General features: G+C 48.9%; 1 protein-coding gene across 1 annotated transcript in view; it reads left to right on the top strand.

Moving 5' to 3' along the window:
- MADD (MAP kinase activating death domain) overlaps positions 1-20,648 on the top strand; it is a 956,601-nt gene that overhangs the window by 918,039 nt on the left and 17,914 nt on the right. The window contains exon 36 of the mRNA XM_086959712.1: positions 2,252-2,298. Within this exon, the coding sequence (XP_086815838.1) occupies positions 2,252-2,298 (47 nt within the window). The remainder of the gene's footprint in view (positions 1-2,251; positions 2,299-20,648) is intronic.

Raw genomic sequence — 20,648 nt, 5'->3', positions numbered from 1 at the left:
CGCTGGAGTTTCCAAGGAAGCTCTTGCTCTGAGGCGCTTTTCATCTCGAGTAAAATTCAGTCCTCCTGGACGTCTTCCCGCTGATACCCCTCCTTCCCAGAGTTCTCAAGAAGAACAGTAACAACCGTGCCCAAGTCATTCAGGTGGCTCCGGTTTGGGCCTAGAGAGTATAGTACCTCACACTCCTGAGCATGAGCATCGGTCCTCTGATCAGCTTCTGAAAGAATCTCCTGTTTCAGCCGCAGGGCAGAGTTCTGCACCCGAACCTATGCACCCTCCGCCGTCGTGCATGGAGATGGAGTGACAGTCGCTGACAGTTTTGACCACCCACCTGAAGCCTGCAAAGTCATTCTGGCAGCCAGACATTCCTCGACTAAGACCTATATGCCTGCTGTTGGGACGAGTTTGTGGCTTGGCAAGACTAGGCTTCGGGTCCAGTTAAACTTCATAAATCTTTGTTTGGTAAGGGCTCTCTCCCTCTATCTTCAAGAGAAACTCCGCCCATATCTTCCCGCTTGGAATCTCGGCTCCAAAGGCCAGCTTTTGGTTTGCCCTGGATGTATACATTTGGACAAATATGATGGCCGAGGCTTCTCTTATTTTGCTCTCCACCATTGGAACGGACTGCCCTTTCATATTCGGTCCTGCTCTGATTTGGGCTGTTTTTAAAAAACACTACTCAAGACATGGTTTTTCTGAAACCTTTTTTTCCTTCTCATGCTTTCAAGAGCCGAGACATCCCTTCGGGGGAGATTTGTTCCGTACTACACTAAATGACAATAACATAACGTGTATTTAAAGTTGATCAAGCGGTTGCCACTAGCTGATAGATTTCAAGTATTAGGTCAGTTAATTATTTTAACATGGGATAATCATATGGGATGAATCTCAATTCAAATGGGTGATTCTCGCTCTCCAAGTGTCCTGTATTTTGAGATCAGAGGTTTGAATGGATGGAAACATGTGGGACTTTGAGATACTTATTCTGCGTAAACTCAAGAGTAAGAGTAAGAGTTGGGTTAATCGCTTTAGACCCTTGGGATATTTGTCCTTTCTTCTGCCTGTTAGTCCTGGTCTAAGCCTTTGGGTCTCTGAAAGGACTGTGCCCTCTTCTTTGGTAGGTACCTTCAAAGCTTGAGTTGCGCAGTAGTGTCTGTTAGTATGTCACTGCTGCTCATGTTTTTGTGTATGAACATGTTGTATCAGCTAATCTCTCACCCGCTCCCCTGCACTCTGTCAGCTCTGTCTATAATCCTCTCACCGTTGCTTTGACTGCATTATATTAACCAGCCCCTCTATGCTTGAAGCCCTGTCACTGCTGATCATACACTAGTATATGACACTTTATCCTTTGTAGTACTCTGCGTCTGCTGGGTATAAGCCCTTCTCATACACTGGGACATTTTGCAAAATAACCTAAGCGTAATTGATATCAGCCTTATTTAAAAAGTAGATGTAACTATAGGGGCAGGGTCACTATTTAGTAAAACCCAATTAGCAAACCCTGAATGGAAAGGCTGTAAATCCGTTCAGTGAGATAAAACCTTGTTGGTGAAAGTATGTTCCAAAGTGCCGGGCGGTGTCTGAGCTTGAGGGTTGGCACATCTGTCGGGCTGTCATCTTGCACAGTGGTGGGCAGCTGTGTCTGGGATCCCGTTTGGCTGACAGTGCCTGTAGTCGTTGTGTTCTCATGCATCAGTCCTCAAGATGCCATTGCTCTCTTGGCTGCCTGCTAGGGGCAGACCGGTTTCTCCGTTGTGTGGCTTGATGTTGTTGAATGTTACTGGTCCACGGGCATCAGCCCATCGCGCCTCATCTCTTTACTGTATTGTGCCGAGGATGTCATTCCAGGTGGTATCTAAGCCTATGGACCTAAAATGGGCGGCTCGGTCTTATATTGGCTTCCTGCTGTCTGAAAATGCACAAAGCTGGAGGTGTCTAATCGCCGCTGCCTGTGTGCCGGTGTCTCTCATTGTACTGTGCTGGTGGTGTCTAATCCCCGCTGCCTGTGTGCTGGTGTCTACTCTCATTGTATGTGCTGGTGGTGTACCATCTCCTCTTGCTTGGCTGGTGCAGTCAAATCTTGTCTAAAGGTGCTTGAATGAGTCACTCCCAGATGATTGTATCTCATTGTGCATTTCTATAATCCAAGGGTGGTGCCTGAGCCTCTCACTCTCTGCATTTCTACAACTGCACGTTGAACATTTCTCGTGTTGTTAATTTATCATTATTTCTCTCACTTTGTTTCCAGTTCCTGAAACTAAAGAAGTGGTAAGCCACAAGTACAAGACCCCAATGGTGAGTATCGAGCCGACCTTCCCCATGTGACGCATCTGAGTACTGTATGTCTGTGTTTACATGTATGCAGGTTTGCCATGCTCTGTGATATGCTGCATGCTTCTCTCAGGGCACCTTTGTTTGACTCTGTGCTTACTCAATAAGCACCATGTTAGGAGATGGACTTCCATTTGTACTTTGTAGTTTTTTACAGGTGTGACACTGCCCTTTTCTGCCCTTGACCATTTGTCAGTTTATTTATAATTGGATTACTGCAGTCTAAAGTGCAGTGTTTATGCTAGGGTTGCATGGGGTTAGGATAGAGAAAGCAACGCAAAGAAGAGAGCACCTTTTAGCAAAAGTGTAAAGTATTCTGTTTTCTCCAGAAAATTAAACCCGAGGTCCACTGAAAAATTGTTCCACATCTGAGGACGCAAAACTCAATAGAAGAGGCCGCCGCTTCTAGTGCATTTAATTTTCTGTATCACCAAAAGGTGCTGGGTGTGAGGTCAGAGTCCTCTGGACGTAAAAGGTCACCAAATTGGAATGGAAAATGGACCAGTACGGTGATAGGTAATGTGTACCAAGTATGAAGACTTGAATTGACAATGTTTTTGGCAGGAAGCTAATGGCGTTGTTGTGTACCCTCTTAACACATGGTCTGAGGATCTGAGGCCACAGAAGATCCGACTTGCTTGACTTTGCAGCCTTTCCAGTTTATTTAGAGTTCTCTATCATTTAGCCCCAAAGATATTGCCAAAATACAGGGACGGATAGGGTCCTTTATTTGGAATTCCAAAGCGCCCAGAATCTCTATGAAAAAACTTAGAAGAAAGATTAAAACAGGTGGGTTAGCTATGCCAGACATTCTCCACTACTGTCAAGCTTTTCACTTTAAAAACTTTAGGTCAATGGCCGATAAAGCCGACTCATCCTGTTTGGGTCAATTATTCCAAGCTTTGTTACACAATATTCCTCAAGGTAAAGAATTTTTTTTATTTAAGTTCGGAGACCCGAAGTTCTACAAGAAGGTCAGATTAAAAATCTTGGGAACAGCTTTGCGAAATTGGGTATTTTTCAGGAAAAAACTGGATATTTCTTACTACACTCCCCTTGCCCCCATATGGGATTCCCCTGGAACACCGGAATGCCTCAGAGATCAATTATCAATTCCTCTCAGAACAGCGGGCATTGGACATTGGCAAGACCTCATCGTAGACTCTAGACTAATGGAGTGGGATTCATTATCCAGATTAACAAGTAGAACCCTTACTAGATTCAAATTTTATCAATTATCCAACTGGTGTAGTACTATAACTTGGAATCTCGCATCTAATCCTAAATTTGATCTAGTAAAGAGAAAAGGGAGCTGGAAAAAAGAAGTTGCCTTTTGGTACGACGCACTAAATGAAAAAGATCAAGTCACGGAACCTGAACTTAACAAATTATGGGGAGAAGAAATAACTCTACAACATGGCGAACTACAAGGTCTTTGGGGAGATTCTTTTAAACTGTTGCATACGGTTGTTAAATCCGCCCCCTTAAAGCGAAACCATCTGTTTACATTATATAGAGCGTATTTTTCACCCAAGAAGCTGTCTAAGTTTACAAATATGGATTACTCTTGTTTGCGTTGTAAACTTTCCAAGGCAGATGACATACATATGTTCGCTGAGTGCCCTAAATTATCTCTCTTTTGGTCCAAAATAGAGGAATTTATAATAGAAGTGTGTAATATACGGTTTAAAATTACTCCGATGACCATTTTTTTTGGGTTAGAGCTTGGTTCTCCGCTTAACGAGATGAGGACTAAATTTATATTTTATGCAATGATTATAGCTAGACGAGAAATCTGTAAGCTTTGGAAGTCAGAGATCATTCCTACCTTTGCAGATTTTTTAAGCTATATTGTATATATTAGTGAAGCTGATCTTGCATGTGATAATTCTTGCCTTGACAAAACCTGGGCGGCCCTGGTGGCTTGGCGGAACCGATGATATATATTCCAATGATTTCACCTGGGTCCTGTGGACGCTTGGTATCCTACCCAACTGAGGGCCGTATCGACTATAGGGTATGGAGTGGACCTAGCTCACAGTGGAGACTGGAGGGGTATCCGACCTTCTCTCCCAATTTGGAGCCAAGACGGTAGCTTTGGTCCAGTTGGTCGGAACATCGCATTGAGGAGAGGAGGAGATACCCTTTCTAGAATACCCACTTCTGGTATATGAGGAATAAAAAAAAAAAAAAAAAAAAAGAGTTCTGAGGTGGATGGCCCTGCAGTAACCAATGTGTGACCTCTAACAGACCCAAACCAATGTGGCATTTAGCAAGTAAGGAGCTTCTGGTTAGATAGGGTACCCACTCGAAAGAATAACTTGTTTTTCTAACTGCACATTCCATACGAGATTGTTTGCTGGACATGAGTCAAGTGAAGGATACCAACTTAATTTTTAGCCCCCAGTTCCAAAGTCCTTCACGTGTACATAGTGTTTTAACATTTTCAGTTTTTAATTTTGCATTTTGATGCCTATATATCTGATTAATCTGCAAATATTATGTAGTTTCCAAAAGAGTAAATAACATGGCCCTAAAGAGTTCAGCGGACCCCAGATTAAGAACTCCTGCCCTAAACCATGTCCCAAACAAACACAGCAGTCGTAAGAACTTATCTGGGTGTCCTACCTAAGGTAGTTTCAGATTTCCAGGTTAATGAGACCAATTATTTTCCAACTTTCTTTCAAAATCTGTAATCTTCAGCGTGAAGCACTATCCACAGTCCTATTAGGAAGAAAGTATTAAAATTCTGTTTAACTAAAACATGTTAGACCAGTAAGTGTATTTGTAACATGTTTGAATATTGTTAGCCACCACGAAACAATTTATCTCCACTTAGATAGTTTCTTATATCTTACTGTGCAGCCAGTTAGCAAACTGTTGGAAGCCGGAGTCCCAGTCCTGCTCTACTGTCACCAAGTGCGCGACCCGGGGCTCCCCACTCCACGTTAGGCCGAGTAAGGACACTGTTTTAGATAGCCCTGCTCACCCCTTTAGCAGCTTGGCACGAGCATCCAGGCCTATCTCTAAGGCACAAGTGTTCAGTATGTGCAACCCCCGAGTGGCACTACAAATGGTCTCCACACGAGTTTGATAAAAACGAGTATAAACTTTATAAATAAAGATATACGATCAAACCACACAATACATCAGCCAACATAGAATAAAGGGTAATATTTGTTCCGCCTGATTGGTAGGTTCAAATCTCAACCACCGATTTCAACACGCCTCCCCCCATTCAAATCAGAGGCCACCGAAGTCATCTGCGGCGTACCACAAGGATCATCGCTCAGTCCCACCCTCTTCAACGTTTACATGAGCCCCCTCGCATCCATCGCGCAACAACACAACCTCAACATCATCTCCTACGCAGACGACACCCAGCTGATCCTCTCCCTCACCAAAGACCCAAACACCGCCAAAACCAATCTACACGAAGGAATGAAAGAAGTAGCCGATTGGATGAAGAACAGCCGTTTAAAACTAAACTCGGACAAAACGGAAGTCCTCATCTTAGGATCACCCCCCTGTGCCTGGGACGACTCATGGTGGCCACCGGCCCTGGGTACAGCACCCATACCTACAGATCACGCACGTAACCTGGGCTTCATCCTAGACTCCTCCCTCTCGATGACCAGACAAGTCAACGCCGTCTCATCTTCATGCTTCAACATCCTACGCATGCTCAAAAAAATATTCCGTTGGATCCCCACCGAAACAAGAAAGACAGTCACCCACGCACTGGTCACTAGTCGACTGGATTATGGAAATACCCTTTACGCCGGAACCACAGCCAAACTACAGAAAAACTCCAACGCATCCAAAACGCCTCAGCCAGACTCATACTGGACATCCCCCGTCATGCTCACATTTCCTGCCACGTGAAAGACCTCCACTGGCTCCCAGTACACAAGAGAATCACATTCCGTCTCCTCACCCACGCACACAAGGCTCTCTACGACCTAGGACCTGAATGCCTCAACACACGACTATCCTTCTACACACCCACCCGCCAACTACGTTCATCCAATTAAGCCCTCGCTGCAATTCCGCGCATCCATAGATCCACCTTGGGAGGAAGATCCTTCTCCTACTTAGCGACCAAGACTTCGAATTCTCTCCCCACTCACCTTCTTTCTTACGCAGAACCACCTCTCCTTCAGAAAGCAGCTCAAAACCTGGCTTTTCGATAAGTAATGCACCCAACCTCCCTCAAGCGCCTTGAGACCCTCTGGGTGAGTAGTGCGCTATACAAATCATTGAACTTGAACTTGAACTTATGCTGGTCGCAGTGCTAGAATCACACACGTTGCAATAGCCAAACTATAGTGCAATCCTGTGCTGGTCAAAGGAGATATAATACAATGTGTAACGATACACCCCGGTACCTACAATGGGAGAAATAATGCAGTGCGTACCGCTATCTTTATGTACTGAGCAATGAAGGAATAATGCAATGCGTCACACACCAATCACTTACGTTGCAATGAAGAAACAATGCAATGCGGGCCGCTACAACCATAGTTCTTTAGCAGCAATATTGGCAATGTGTTTTGCGACAATCCGCCTCTTCGATAACAGTTGCCCCCACACGGTTCAACAATGACACAGAGTACAGCTTGTTACTCTAGCCCCTCTACTGCCACTCCTTTCGTCAGTACAGGCCTCACTCTGAGCCGAAGCAAAAGGCTCACATCGTCAGAAGAACGGAGAGGCCGAGAGAGTGTCCCTGCGAGCCAGCACCCCACCCAGGTAGTAATCCACGTTACCTAGGGACGGGAACCAACTCTACTCTCCTCCTTCCTTGAACTAGGCCTGCCGCGCAGAACTCTCAACGGGAATCAGCGGCTCGCCTGGCAGCTCAGCTCTTCCGGGGCTGCCGGTGTGGGTTAGTAATGTCTCAGGTGGCCACAGGGCACACGTACCCTACGCCCCTGAGATTACTTTTACTCTGGGTGCACGTTCCCCACCGCATCCTCCGGGTCTTCTCTGGCACGAAGCCACACACACAATGCTGATGCGACTTTACGTTGACTCTGAGTGCACGGTCACCAGGCACTCCTCCTTGCGGTCTCAGTTGGCACCAAGACACACTCACTGCGCTGCCGAGACTCACTTTCTTCCGGTGCACACAATGATCAGCCGATCACCTCCACAGTCCCAGGTTGCACCAAAGCACACACGCTGCTTCACTGAGACTTACTCCAACTCCGGTGCCCCGATATCCAGGCACTCTTCCCCAACGCCTATGGCCGCATCTCGACACGCTCAGCGTGTCTGAGCCTCACTCCTCCTCCGGTGCACTCGATAACCAGGCACTCTTTACCAATGACTTTGACTTGCAGAGGTGGCTCACGAATCGCGATTGGGTCAATGGCAGATCCCTCTCCCTTCCCCAACTGGAGCACACAGTGGTGACGGATGCGTCCCTCCTGGGTTGGGGCGGCCACTTGGGAGAGGCGGAGATCAGAGGCCTCTGTCCTCCGGCAGAGTCCCAGCTCCATATCAATCTTTTGGAGCTTCAGGCGATCCGACTTGCACTGAAGGCATTCCTTCCCTCTGTCCAGGAAAGTGTAATGCAAGTGTTCACGGACAACACCGCCATGTAGTATTGCAGCAATCAGGGCGGGGTGTGGTCGTGGACCCTATGTCAGGAGGCTCTGCACCTCTGGACATGGCTGGAACAACAAGGCATTACCTTGGTGGTTCAACACCTGGCAGGTTCTCTGAACGCTAGGGCGGACAAACTCAGCCGCTGGTGCTTGATGGATCACGAATGGCGTCTGAAGTCAGACGTGGCACAAGGCCTCTTTCTGCAGTGGGGAGAGCCTTGTTTAGATCTATTCGCCACCGAAGAGAATGCACAATGCCATCAATTTTGTGCGTTGGAATTTCCCAGGCGGCACTCGCTTGGCAACGCTTTTCATCGCGAGTAGAGCTGCGGTCTGTTGTACGCCTTTCTGTCTATACTACTTCTGCCCAGAGTGCTGAAGAAGATTTGGCGCGACCGGGTCCAAGTCATCCTTGTGGCTCTGGATTGGGCACGATGAAACTGGTATCCTGAGCTACTCAACATGGCGATCGATCCCCCGATCAGACTGCCTCTTCGGGAGGATCTTCTGTCGCAGCAGCAGGGGACGTACTCCACCCGAACCTTTCCAGCCTTCACCTCCATGCATGGAGATTGAGCGGCGACAGTTGACAGCTTTCGATTTTCCTCCTGAAGTCTGTGATGTCATTCTGGCAGCTAAACGTCCCTCCACTAAGATGGTATACGCCTGCAGGTGGAACAAGTTTGTGGCGTGGTGCACAGCAAAGTCTGTGGGTCCCCTTTCTTCCCCTCTTTCTTAGGTCCTTCTGTTCCTGCTATCCTTGGCCCTGCAAGACTCCGCTCTGGGCACTATCAAAGGTTATCTTTTGGCCAACTCTGCCTTTCTAAGGCTTCCAGATCAGCCTTCTCTCTTTAAGTTCTCAGTTGTTAACCGTTTCCTGAAAGACATTACACGCACGTTTCCTCCAGTGCCTTTCATAATGCCTCAATGGGACTTAAATCTGGTCTTGACCTATCTGATGTGCGCTCCTTTTGAGCCCCCTCATAACTGTCCTTTACGTCTTCTGACTCTAAAGACTGCTTTCCTGGTAGCTATCACCTCTGCCCGAACAGTGAGTGAGCTCCAGGCTCTTTCTTCTAAACCTCCTTTCCTTTCTGTTCATCGAGACATGGTGGTTTTAAGGACCCGTCCTTCTTTCTTGCCAAAGTTGTCACGCCCTTCCACATCAGGCAGACCATCACTTTGCTCATTTTCTTTCTGCCTCCTTCAAAAGAGGAAGAGAGGCTCCACCTTCTGGACCCAAAACGTACGCTCTCGTTCTATCTGAAGCGCACACAACAGTTCCGGGTGGATGACCAGCTCTTTGTTGACTACATGGGTGGCAAAAAAGGCCGGCCGTGCACAAACAAACCATCTCTTGGTGGGTCGTTCTGTGCATCAAAGCGTGTTACTCGTTGGTTAAGAAGGAGCCTCCTGTGGGGCTGTGTGCCCATTCCACCAGGGCGACGGCAGCCACTACTGCCTTGGGATGCGGCGTTCCTTGCAGGATATTTGTCAGGCAGCTACGTGGGCCTCGCTGCACACATTTACCAAGCATTACTGCCTTGACAGTCAAGTCCGAAGAGACGGCTTCTTTGGCCGTTCTGTTCTCCGTGACTTTCTGGTGTAATCTTATTCGCAGACCCACCACCAGGGTTGGTATTGTTGGGGTATCTATTCTAAGGTAAGGAATTTATCACTGACGTGTCTCTTTCAGATGCACAAGTTACTACTCGTGTAATGATATATCTGTCAGAGACATTAGTTAGTGATATATTCCTTACCGCCCCACCTATCCTCCCCGTTCTGCGAACTGATACTAGGGCTAAGATCATCCCTTTCAGGGCCCTAGTTTCATGGCACCAGTGGTCAGTTTCTTGCATGGTTCTTCGTTCCTGGCGCGGAAAGTCGTGTACAGAACTGGCATCCGTGCGCATGGGTGGTGCCTAACTAGTCTCCGTGACATCTTCTCATCACTTACGAAGCCAGCAACGGACGCTGAGCTGCACGACGCCACATACAGACGGGCAGGGGTACTGTTGACGAAAAACTTTCCAGATCCAGTCTAACGCCTGGGGATATTCTAAGGTAAGATAAAGTTAGATCCTAAGATATTTTCTGATCCTGAAAGGAGGGTCTCCTCTGCCCAATTTTGAATTTGAGATTGCTGGGCAGTGGTAGAGCTCAGTGGGACAAGGTTTGTGGCCTGACTATCGGGTAATCTTTCACCGGCCACCAGAGAAAACCCCATTTGTGTGAGTAGTGTTAGACTCGGAGGCCACACTAAAGCTGTGTCCCCGAGTAAAGAACTCTCATTTGTCCCTAAGCTTGTGCATTCACTGGTGGTCCCAGCATGAGGGATGTCTAGAATCAAGAGCTATTTACTATCAAGAGGGGGGGCGAAGGAAAGGTATGTGATCCTTTCAGCTTCCTTAGTTGCAATCTCAAAAAATCAATGTGGAAAGGAATCACTTGTCCTGAGTAACCAGGGTTCTATTCTGTTATTCAGTTACGGTGCCAAGCAGTGATCAATTTTAATAGGTGCTGGAAAAAATGCTTTGTTAAAAAGCAAAAACAACAGTTGTTTTTGCATTTGTCACCCCGAGTGGGATGGGTATGCTCAGACGTGAGTCCCATGCTCTCCACACCACTGGAGTCAAGCTATCCTGGCTGAAGACGGCTGATAGTCAGAAACCGGTCCTAGGATGCTTGATTCCGGTCCAGGGAAGACATGGCTTGGCAGTTCGGGCTGGACTGTTCCCATGAGGCACAGGGTCAAGGCTGATTTGCATAAGGCCATATCTGAACTGGGGTGGTGTGGAGTGCAAAAAACGATGGATTTAGGCCCAGATCTCTGTACTGGGGTGAATGTATGACATTGTTCTGCATTCTGTCCATCAACTGTGGTTTTTGCATTTGTTAAAAAGATTGGGCTCGCTTAGAAAGGTGTATTAGGAGGCTTCCGCACTGTGTTGTGTCATAAAAAGGTCGACATGTTTCAGCCAGAAATTGCTCTCAAGGGGTCAAGTTGGCTTTCTTCTGGACCTAATAAACGGTGTGTGGGGGGGAACCTTGGGTTATATTCATAGAATATATTCTTCTAGAATAGAAAAGACTTCATAGTACCTGAAAAAATAAGAGAATGGGGGTGAGGGGGTGGTAAGACAGACAATACAAACATAAAGAGCGTCAGTGTGCTGTATCATAAATGCTGTCATGCTGCTGTGCAAGAAGAAATCTTAAGAAACTTAAAAATGGCAATTATTTTCTTATCACAATAGGCAAAATTCTCTCGTTCCCACTTTCGGCAAACTCTCTCTCATTGATCATATTGGGCATCTTCAAAATCTGTGGTCAATGGGTTGTTCATTATCTCTGGTGTTTTCAGGGAATATGTTGGGTGGCGGCTGTTGGTTTTAATGGCCGCTCAGAACTCTGCTCTTCTTCCTTATCTCGTGTGTGCCGGTCCATTGGCTGCAAACGGACTTGTTTTTCGTTACCATTGTGTGTGTTTAATGGGTATTCTATAGTACATATAAATATGGGCTTTAGTGGCCTCTGGTCAGTGCGCGTACCGTTGCTAATACGCGCTACATTGCAATAAAGCCTAGTTATTAATCTGATATGGATCAACTCAAGGTACGGTCTCGCTGGCCTGTGACCCCTCGCTGTGTAAGGACTGGCTAATGTGGTGAAGAAATGAGGACTCTTTCACCCGCTTCACTAAAAACAGCGTGGTGTCCGTGGTGTGTATTGCCGTTAAATGTGTGTTGTCAATTAAAAGCTCACTCACGTACGTAACTGGCCACGTTTAACAAACGTAAATGGTGTTCTAGTTAATGAGTTACATTCATAGCCCTGTGAATTTACGTTGTAAAGAGCGGCATCAAATTTGTGTTTGGAAATAAAGGGCCAGCCAGTGTTTGCTTAATAATTTGCTCAGCATCCATAGTGAGGAGGTATGGAACGAGTCTGTAGGTTGGTATTTTCGGGGTATTTTCTAGGTGAGAAATATTATTGTTAGCTCAGTAACTCAATAATGTTGTGGGCCCGTTCATCTAACATAGATTTCGCAAGAACATGAGTGTTGGAGATTCAGCTGCTCATGCTGAGCCAAGGAATATTATCATCAAGTCCATTGATGTTCGTTTGAAGGTAGTGTACCCATCTTTGCTCCTTTTCGAACAAGGTTTTTTCAGCATTGTGGTTCTTGGTGGGTAGGGTTTCCAGAATTATCCATCTCAAGTCTTTCACTGTATGTTTATTTGCAATATAATGGTTGCTCATTTTGTTTGTGTTTTGCTTGACATTTGACATTGCTCCTGTGTTCTACCATTCTTTGTTTGACCTTGCGGCAGGTCATCCCAATATAGCGCAATTCACAGGGGCAGGTGATCATGTAAATGGCGTGGGTGGTATTACAGTTAGTATGACACCTGATGGTCCACTTGAGATTCGGGAGAAGCTGTACTGACTTTGTTTCTGTTGTTAGGTCATATACAGAACATGAGCCTCACGGGTAGTGGCCGGTCACAGGTGGGTTATTCCATAGTTGTTGGGTAAACTTGTTTCTCTTCATTGGAGCCGGTCTCGTATGTACCAGGATGTCTTTCAGGTTGCGCGTTCTCCTGTTTGCAAACCTTGGTTTAGGCCAGTTTATGGTCCCTGATGTGGTTATCTTCCAATTTTTGTTTATGATTTTCTTTATTCTTTTAGATGCCGAGTTGTAAGTAGTGACACTAGTTACTACATCACCCTCCTTGGTTCTTGGGGTGGTGTCAAGGAAACATTCTCTTGGTTGGTTCATAGCTCTTTTCTTGCACTTTTTGATTACTCTCTCCGGGTATTCCCTAGCTCTCAGTTTCACGCATAAGTCATCCGCTTGGGTCTTCTTGTGTGTTGCTGCAATTGCGTCTTAGTCGCACGGAGCAGGCACTGTCTTGTGGTCTCCTTAATGTGAGGTCATTACGTAAACACAGACTAGACGTGTTCGAGCTGATTACTGATAAAAAGTTCGACCTACTGTTTCTAACGGAAACGTGGTTAGAATAGTTTTCTGACTCTGACATTATCGAGGCCACGCCGGAGAATTATTCCTGGGTCCGGCAGGATAGGCCAGAGGGGGTGGGAGGGGGGATTGCTATTATTTTTAGGAAAACTTTGGGATGTTGCTTAAAGCGCACGCTGATCGTGGAGAGTGAGGCGGGCCTTTTCACGATTCAAATTAACGGGGGCACGACGATCAATGGCTGTTTGGTATATCGTCCGCCAGGGGCTTGCACAAAGTTCAGGGAGAGCCTGCTAGAAAGCCTCATGGAGGCGACCCTGCGCAGGGACAAATTTCTCCTATTAGGAGACCTGAACTTGCACCTAAATTGCCCAGAGGACACAGGGGTCAAGGACTTCTGTCGGGACATGTTTGCTCTTCAACTGGATCTGAAGCTATCGGACCCCACGCATCGACAGGGACACCTCTTGGACCCGGTCTATGCTAATTGGGGAGGTGTGGAGGTGTCAGGTATAGAGCCCATCCCCTGGACCGACCACTTTCTGGTGGCATTCTCCATACAGAGCTTAAAAACCAAAAAAGCTAGCCAGGCACCCCCTAATTATCTTAGGAGGAAGTGGGCTAAATTCTCGGTGGAGGATTTTAATCAAGCTTTAAGTAGGGATGGTCAGCCTGGGGGCGAAGACATAGAAACAGCGGTCTCTAACCTGAATCAGCGCATCACTGAAGCGCTTGACCAGACAGCCCCACTCTGCCGCACATCCACCTGTGCTCGGAAAGAACGTTCAGCCCCATGGTTCAGTGCTGAGCTGAGGCTAACAAAGGCGGACTGTAGGCGGGCAGAAAAAGTCTGGAGGGTGTCTTATGATAATCAGGCCAGGGAATTGTTTCTGGAAAAAAGGCGCCTTCACCATAGGCTGATAAAAAAGTCTAAGGCAGCCTACTATGCAGGACAAATCCAGGGGGCGGAAAATTCGGCCAAAGAACTCTTCGGCATCTATAAATCTTTGACCTCGGTAAATGCACCTACAGAGCCGGAGAGTTGCTCAACGAAGTCATGTGACCGGATTGCCGAATATTTCTCCGCTAAAGTAGAGAAGATCTACTCGACTTTCCCTAATCCGCCGACAGGGTCTGACCTTGAGGTAGCATTGGGGGACACGGAGACGGCAGGGCATATTACATACTTCCGCACCCCTCCTCTCGAGGAATTAGTAGTGGTGTGCCGCTCTGTCAAATCAGGGTCCCCGTGGGACCCGGTGTCACCTAAACGCTTGGCAGATAATCTGGAAGTACTGGAGCCTTATATAAGGCACGTCCTCGACATCTCTTTCGGATCGGGAAAGCTGCCTGAGGGGTGGAAACAGGCGGTGGTGCTCCCGCTCCGGAAGAAACCCCACTTAGGCTTCGAGGTACTACAGAATCTGAGGCCCATCTCCCTCCTGCCTTTTCTGTCCAAAGTGGCGGAAAAGGTGGTCAATACCCAAATTATGAAGCACGTGGAAGAGAGGGGACTGCTCCATGCGACGCAGTTTGGCTTTAGGCCACGACATTCTACCGAGTCCGCCCTTCTTATGGCTATGGAACATCTGAGAGAGGGTGTGGATGCAGGCCAAACTATGGCTTTGATCCTGTTGGACCTCAGCGCGGCGTTCGACACTGTAGCGCATAACATCTTGCTACAGTGTCTGAACAGAGGTGGCATCTCTGGCACCGCGCTGAGATGGATCCAAGATTTCCTCAAGGGGAGAAGCTTTCGAGTCAGGCAAGGAGACTGCTATTCAAAGGGGGTGCCTCTGGGCCAAGGCGTGCCGCAGGGCTCGTCATTGAGCCCAACCCTCTTTAATATGTATGTCGCGCCTGTTGCCTCGATTGTGGAGAGCCATGGCCTCCAACTGGTCTCATATGCCGACGATACGCAGCTGGTGATCTCCCTATCGCACGCGCCCTGTCTTGCTGCCGATGCTTCCGTTCGTGCATGAAAGATCTTGCCGAATGGATGGCCATCAATTGTTTGAAGCTTAATGGCAGCAAGACAGAGGTGCTGGTGGTGGGGAGAGCCCAGTCTGCCTGGTCGTCGGCATGGTGGCCATCCTGCCTTGGACCAACCCCTACCCCCTGCCAAGAGGCACGCAATCTGGGGGTGTGGTTTGATGCGGGTCTTACTTTTGGCCCCCAGATAAATCGGGTGGTGGGAGTCTGTTTCGGGATTCTGAAGAAATTGAGAAAGGTCCTTGACTTACTCCCGATTGATGCCCGTCAAACCCTTGTTCATGCTCTGGTGACAGCTAGGTCGGACTATGGGAACCTGCTGTACCTGGGGGCTCCAGAAAAAAGCATGGTACGCCTGCAAGTGCTACAGAATGCGGCAGCGCGTTTGATTCTCAGACTGCCTAAAAGGGCGCCTTCTAAGGCGGCCCTCCAGCAGTTACATTGGCTCCCTGTGAGGAGAAGAGTGGAATACAAAGCCCTCTGCACCTGTCATCGCATCTTGAATGGCAGGGCACCCGACCCTCTGACTAAATTGATCGAAGTGTACCAACCAACACGTGCGCTTAGATCCACAGGGGGCGGCCTATTGAGGATCCCGAGAATCAAGAAAGCCCGCATGGGAGGTAGGTCCTTTAGATGCCTTGCGGCAACTAATTGGAATAAACTGCCAGCGGACTTGCGCCTGGAACCGGAGGAGGCTAGGTTCCGAGCGAAACTTAAAACATTCCTCTACACTAAATAAGTGTCCGCTCAGTTTTTGTGTCCCCTGCTTGCTGCCTCTCCCACTTTCAGCGCGTGGACACGCCGGTGTGCGTAACGCAGCGCTCTACAAATGTCCCAATAATAATAATAATAAAAACTGGCTATAGGGCAGGTTTTCCCTCAGAGGACGAGGGTTGAAGCTCTTGTAAGACAGCAAGCTGTTCTTTGCTGTCGTTTTAAAGTAAGTCCTTGTCTGTAAGATGCTGTTTTGGGTGTGTATTGTTAGATCTAAGAAATCAAGGCTCTTTTTGTCTGCTGTGTAGGTGAACTTGAGCCATTCGTCTTTTGAGCTCAACCAGCAGTGAAATTCATCCAGACTCTTCTTGTTGCCTTTCCAAATTACGATGATGATGTCTATATAACGCTTCCAAAAGAGGATCTGGTGCAGGTAGGGGTTGTTAGCATTCTGTATGTTTCTCTTCAAAGTCGCTAACGTATAACCCTTCCACACTGGGGGCAAATGTGCTGCCCATTGAAGTTCTGTGGCACTGTTGGTACAAGGTGTTATTGTACTCAAAATAATTTTCTGTGAGTGCTAATCTGCTGAACTCTAAGATGAAGTGTCTGGATGTTTTGTGGTCCCACTGCCTGTTGAAGAGTACTCTTTCCAGAGTGTCCAGGGTCTTTTCTTGGGGGAAGACTAGTGTAGAGGGTCTCTACGTCGAGCCCTACTAATAACATTGTCTCTTCTGAATATGTTTTATCTGTAAGGAGGTTCAACAGATCTCTGGTGTCTATGTCTATGTTTTATGTGGCTGTGGCGAGGGATGTTGAGGATGAGTCGTGCAGAAGCGTTCTGTATGCGCTGGAGTCTTTTCTGAAGTTTGAAGTTTCCTGCATATAGGGCGTTCCCGCAGTCCAATCGGCTGGTGACGAGGGCCTGGGTGACCATCTTTCTGGTTCCGGTAGGGATCCACCGGAAGATCTTCCGGAGCATGCGCAGGGTGTTGAAGCATGAGGATGAGATGGCGTTGACTTGCTTGGTCATCATGAGAGAGGAGTCTAGGATGAATCCCAGGTTGCGTGCGTGTTCCGCGGGTGTCGGTGCGGTGCCCAGCTTTGTGGGCCACCAGGAGTCGTCCCAGGTGGATGGGGATGGTCCGAGGATGAGGATCTCCGTCTTGTCTGAGTTCAGTTTCAGGCGACTGAGCTTCATCCATTCCGCCACCGCTTTCATTCCTTCCTGGAGGTTGATTTTGGCGGTGGCTGGGTCTTTGGTGAGGAAGAGGATCAGCTGGGTGTCGTCGGCGTAAGAGATGATGTTGAGGTTGTGTTTCCATGCGATGGCGGCGAGGGGGCTCATGTTGATATTGAAGAGGGTTGAGATGAGCAAAGAGCCTTGGGGTACGCTGCAGAAGATCTTGGCGGCCGCGGAGCGGAAGGGAGGGAGGCGGTGTTGGACTTGGCCCTTCTGGCAGGGTCACCCCTGAACTTTTTGCTTTAAATGGTGACTTGGTGATGGTGATTTTTGGGTTCTGCGCACTTTCACTGTGTCCCAGTGGTAACTGCGTGCGCACTCTGAGTGCGTGGAGTAAGGTTGGCCTGCCCTCCCATAGGAATGCATGGGGAATGTCTGGGTCCCTGGTAGTTCCTGATGCGTGGGGTGTACAGGCTCGAGTCTGGTATGTGCGGACTCGTGTGATTGAATGCTGTGAAATGATGTATGCGGCGTGTATGTGTCTAGTGTGGAAGTGCCACTTATAGACATGGCTGTGTGTGTGCTGTAAAGGTGCTGGCGTGTGATTGGCTGGAGCTGGCTGGAATGCCAGGCTCCATGAGTCATGATGGGTCTGCCCGGTCGTGAGTGTGGATATTACCATGCTGATGGCTGGGGAGGAGTGCACTTGGGCCCTGAATGGGGCTGGGCTTTCCCCACACAATGCTGGCTCCGCCCCCTGTGGTGCATCTAACAACCCTAGCCCTGCCAGTGAATAGAGTGAGGGGCTGAGCATATCAAGAGTGCTCACCAACCAGCTGCGACTGGTTCTTCCCCTCACCCTGAACTAGGACAAAGGAATGACCTGTATAAAAATGGGGCTGTGTCCCCACACAAACTGTTCTCTTCCAGGATCCTGCCTGAGGGGGCTGCTGCTGTTGCTGGGCAGGAGGACCGCCACTTGGATTGTCTCCCTGCCTGGAGACCCAGTGAGCTGGCTCTGTGCCCAGCCTTGCCCCCCTGCCCACCTGAAGAACTTTGATGGACTGTTTATTCCCCTCAAGCGCTGGGAGTGCTTAATTTGTCCTGCTAGTGCCTGGGAGCGCTATACTTTCACCCCCAGTGCTGGAAGCGCTTTTCCTTCACCTCTAGCGCTGGGAGCGCTGTGGATTGTCCTTTAGCACTGGGGAGCGCTTTGTCTGTTTCAACTAGCGCTTGGGAGCGCTTAATTTGCAAACGCCGGTGCCCACCCGGTCTTGTCTGCGTGTTGTGGCCACTTGGGCGGCGCGGGAGCCCACTCTGCTATTTTGCCGCTTATTGCCCATTTTCGTCTGAAACACGGGTGCACACCCCGCTTTAATCGTCCCTTTAAACCGGGAGCCTACCCCGGATTGCCCCCGTCAAAGAGAGCATCCCCCCGGGCCGCCGCTCTGCCCACGGCAACCCGGAAACAGCTAGCTGGCCGGCCAATAGCAGCGCCCTGGGAGAAGGGGCCGGAAGTCCCGCCCCCGCAGCCCGAGAGAGAAAGCAGCCGAGGAGGCCGGGCCGTGCACGCCCACGGAGCTGCACCGGCAGAAGAGACGGGAAGTAGAGCGGGGCTCCTATGAGGTGAGGAGAGCCCTGCATCCGCCGACAAGCCGCCCAGTAAAGAAGAAACGGGGCTTCCGTGTGAAGAGGAGAGCCCTGTGTGTGCAGTCAGAGCCCCAGCAACCCGACCGGTGAGTGGGGCCCTTGGGTGCACTGTAAGGGAGGAGGGCGTCGGGGCACATCGCCCAGAAGGGGAACTCCAACGTTACAGATCAAGTTGCTCTGCGAGCCCACGAGGGCCTCAGAGGGCATTACAGTGTCTTTGAGCCTAAGAAAGGCTCTGGGGGCAATACTTGGTTGGGAGCCAGAGAGGCTCCGGGGCACAAGACCACGAGAGGGACTGCCCACGAGAGGAGGCAGTCTTGTGTAGCAAGGTGCGGCCCCAGTTGGCAGCGGGCCGCTCCCACGAAGAAGGGGTCATTGCCTTTGAGTCCCCCGGAGAGGGACTCCAGCTAAGCTGCCCACAGTTGTTTTAGAGCCCTGAGAGGCTCAGAGGGGGAATTTTGTTTTGCAAAGAGCCCATCGAGGCTCAAAGGGGCCAGTCATTTGCTTAGAGCCCTGAGAGGCTCAGGGGGACATTTTATTTCTTCAGAGCCTGCGAGGCTCCCACATTGACCCCATCCTTGTTGATTACAGCTGCCCAGCACTTCCTGGGCGGATGTATGTCGTTACAACGCATACTTTTACTCCGCATACCATTACAACGCGGTATTTACAACGCATACCGCTACAACGCATAGCGCTTTGGGGTGCTGGATAGTGGTAAGTATAATTTACTATTCTAACTCCAGTCCCCGTGGACCCTAGGGAAGGTGTTGGATAGTAAATTAAACTTACCTCTTATCCTAGAGCGCCCCCCAGCGCAATGCGTTGTAACGGTATGCGTTGTAATGCCTGCGTTGTAGTGGTAGTGCGGAGTAAAAAATGCGTTGTAACAGGTGCATACCTTCCTGGGCAGCTGCCACGTTTAGGCCCCTGACACTGGGACACAGGGCGTCCTAGCCCTAGAGTGGCCAGTTGGCTTAGGGACAGTCACAGGTGGTGACTAATGTGAGTTTTGCGCAACTTGTGATTTACTCGCTAAGGTGATTTCTGCGCAATTGTTATTTCCTACACCTCTGAATGTGCTTATACCCCTACAGGTATTCTGATACTTAGGTGTTTGTTCTTGCTAGTACAGGTGGTTCTGGTGAGGTCCTGGTTCCCTGCGTGACCTGTTCCTAAGGTGGTTAGGATTGCGTAGGTGGTACTTAACCTTTACCAGTAGTTACTGGTTGTGTGCTTTATGTTCTATTTTGTGCTACAGTGATTTTATATTCCATGTTCTAAGTGCTAATTCTACCTAGTTCTAAAAGTGCTGATTCCTGATAGTAGTCCATGTGGCCCTGCCTTGTACATATCCCTGTAAATTCTGCCTGTGCCTGTTGGCACATTGTAAAGTGGGTGTTTTTATCTAATGTGTGTTGGTATAATACAAAGCCTATTTTTTACATAACCTTGTGTGGAGTTTCCTTTGTGGTGGGTCTTGGGTGTTGTTGCTGGAGTGCGTGCACAAATACTTAACTCACATAGCCTCCAAGTTTAGCCTTGCTGCTCGCGCCACGTTACCTTGAGGGTGAGCAGGGGTAATCTTGGCGTGTAACTCCCTTGCCCTGACTTAGGAGTGGTGGTCTCTGACTGACTTTGGCGCAAGCCCTGGCCAGCCAGGGTTCCCATTTCTAACAGACGGACTCTCTGGGTTCTGTCAGAGAGGAACGAGGTGATCCAGTCCAGGGCTATTCCTTGCATCCCAGTGTTGTGGAGGCGGGTTATTAGGGTGCGATGGCAGACGGTTCCAAAGGCGGCTGAGAGGTCTAGGAGGATGAGGGCGGTTGTTTCCCCGTTGTCAAGCAGGTTCCTGATGTCATCGGTGGCTGCGATGAGGGCGGTCTCGGTGATGTGGTTGGCTCGAAATCCGGACTGGGATGGGTCGAGGTAGTCGTTTACCTCGAGGAAAGCGGTCAGCTGTTTATTTATGGTCTTCTTGATGACTTTTGCAGGGAAGGGAAGAAGAGGGATGGGGCGGAAGTTCTTTAGGTCTTCAGGGTCCGCTGTGGGTTTTTTCAGAAGGGCGTTGATCTCTTCGTGCTTCCAGCTCTCTGGGAAGGTGGCGGACGTGAAGGAGTAGTTTATCACGTTCCGGAGGTGTGGTGCGATGATGGTGTTGGCTTTGTTGAAG

This window comes from Lissotriton vulgaris, chromosome 2_2, assembly GCF_964263255.1.
Source record: "Lissotriton vulgaris chromosome 2_2, aLisVul1.2, whole genome shotgun sequence".
NCBI classification, from domain to species: Eukaryota; Metazoa; Chordata; class Amphibia; order Caudata; family Salamandridae; genus Lissotriton; species Lissotriton vulgaris.
The sequence above is the reverse complement of the archived record's forward strand: the minus strand, read 5'-3'. Positions and strand labels throughout refer to the sequence as shown.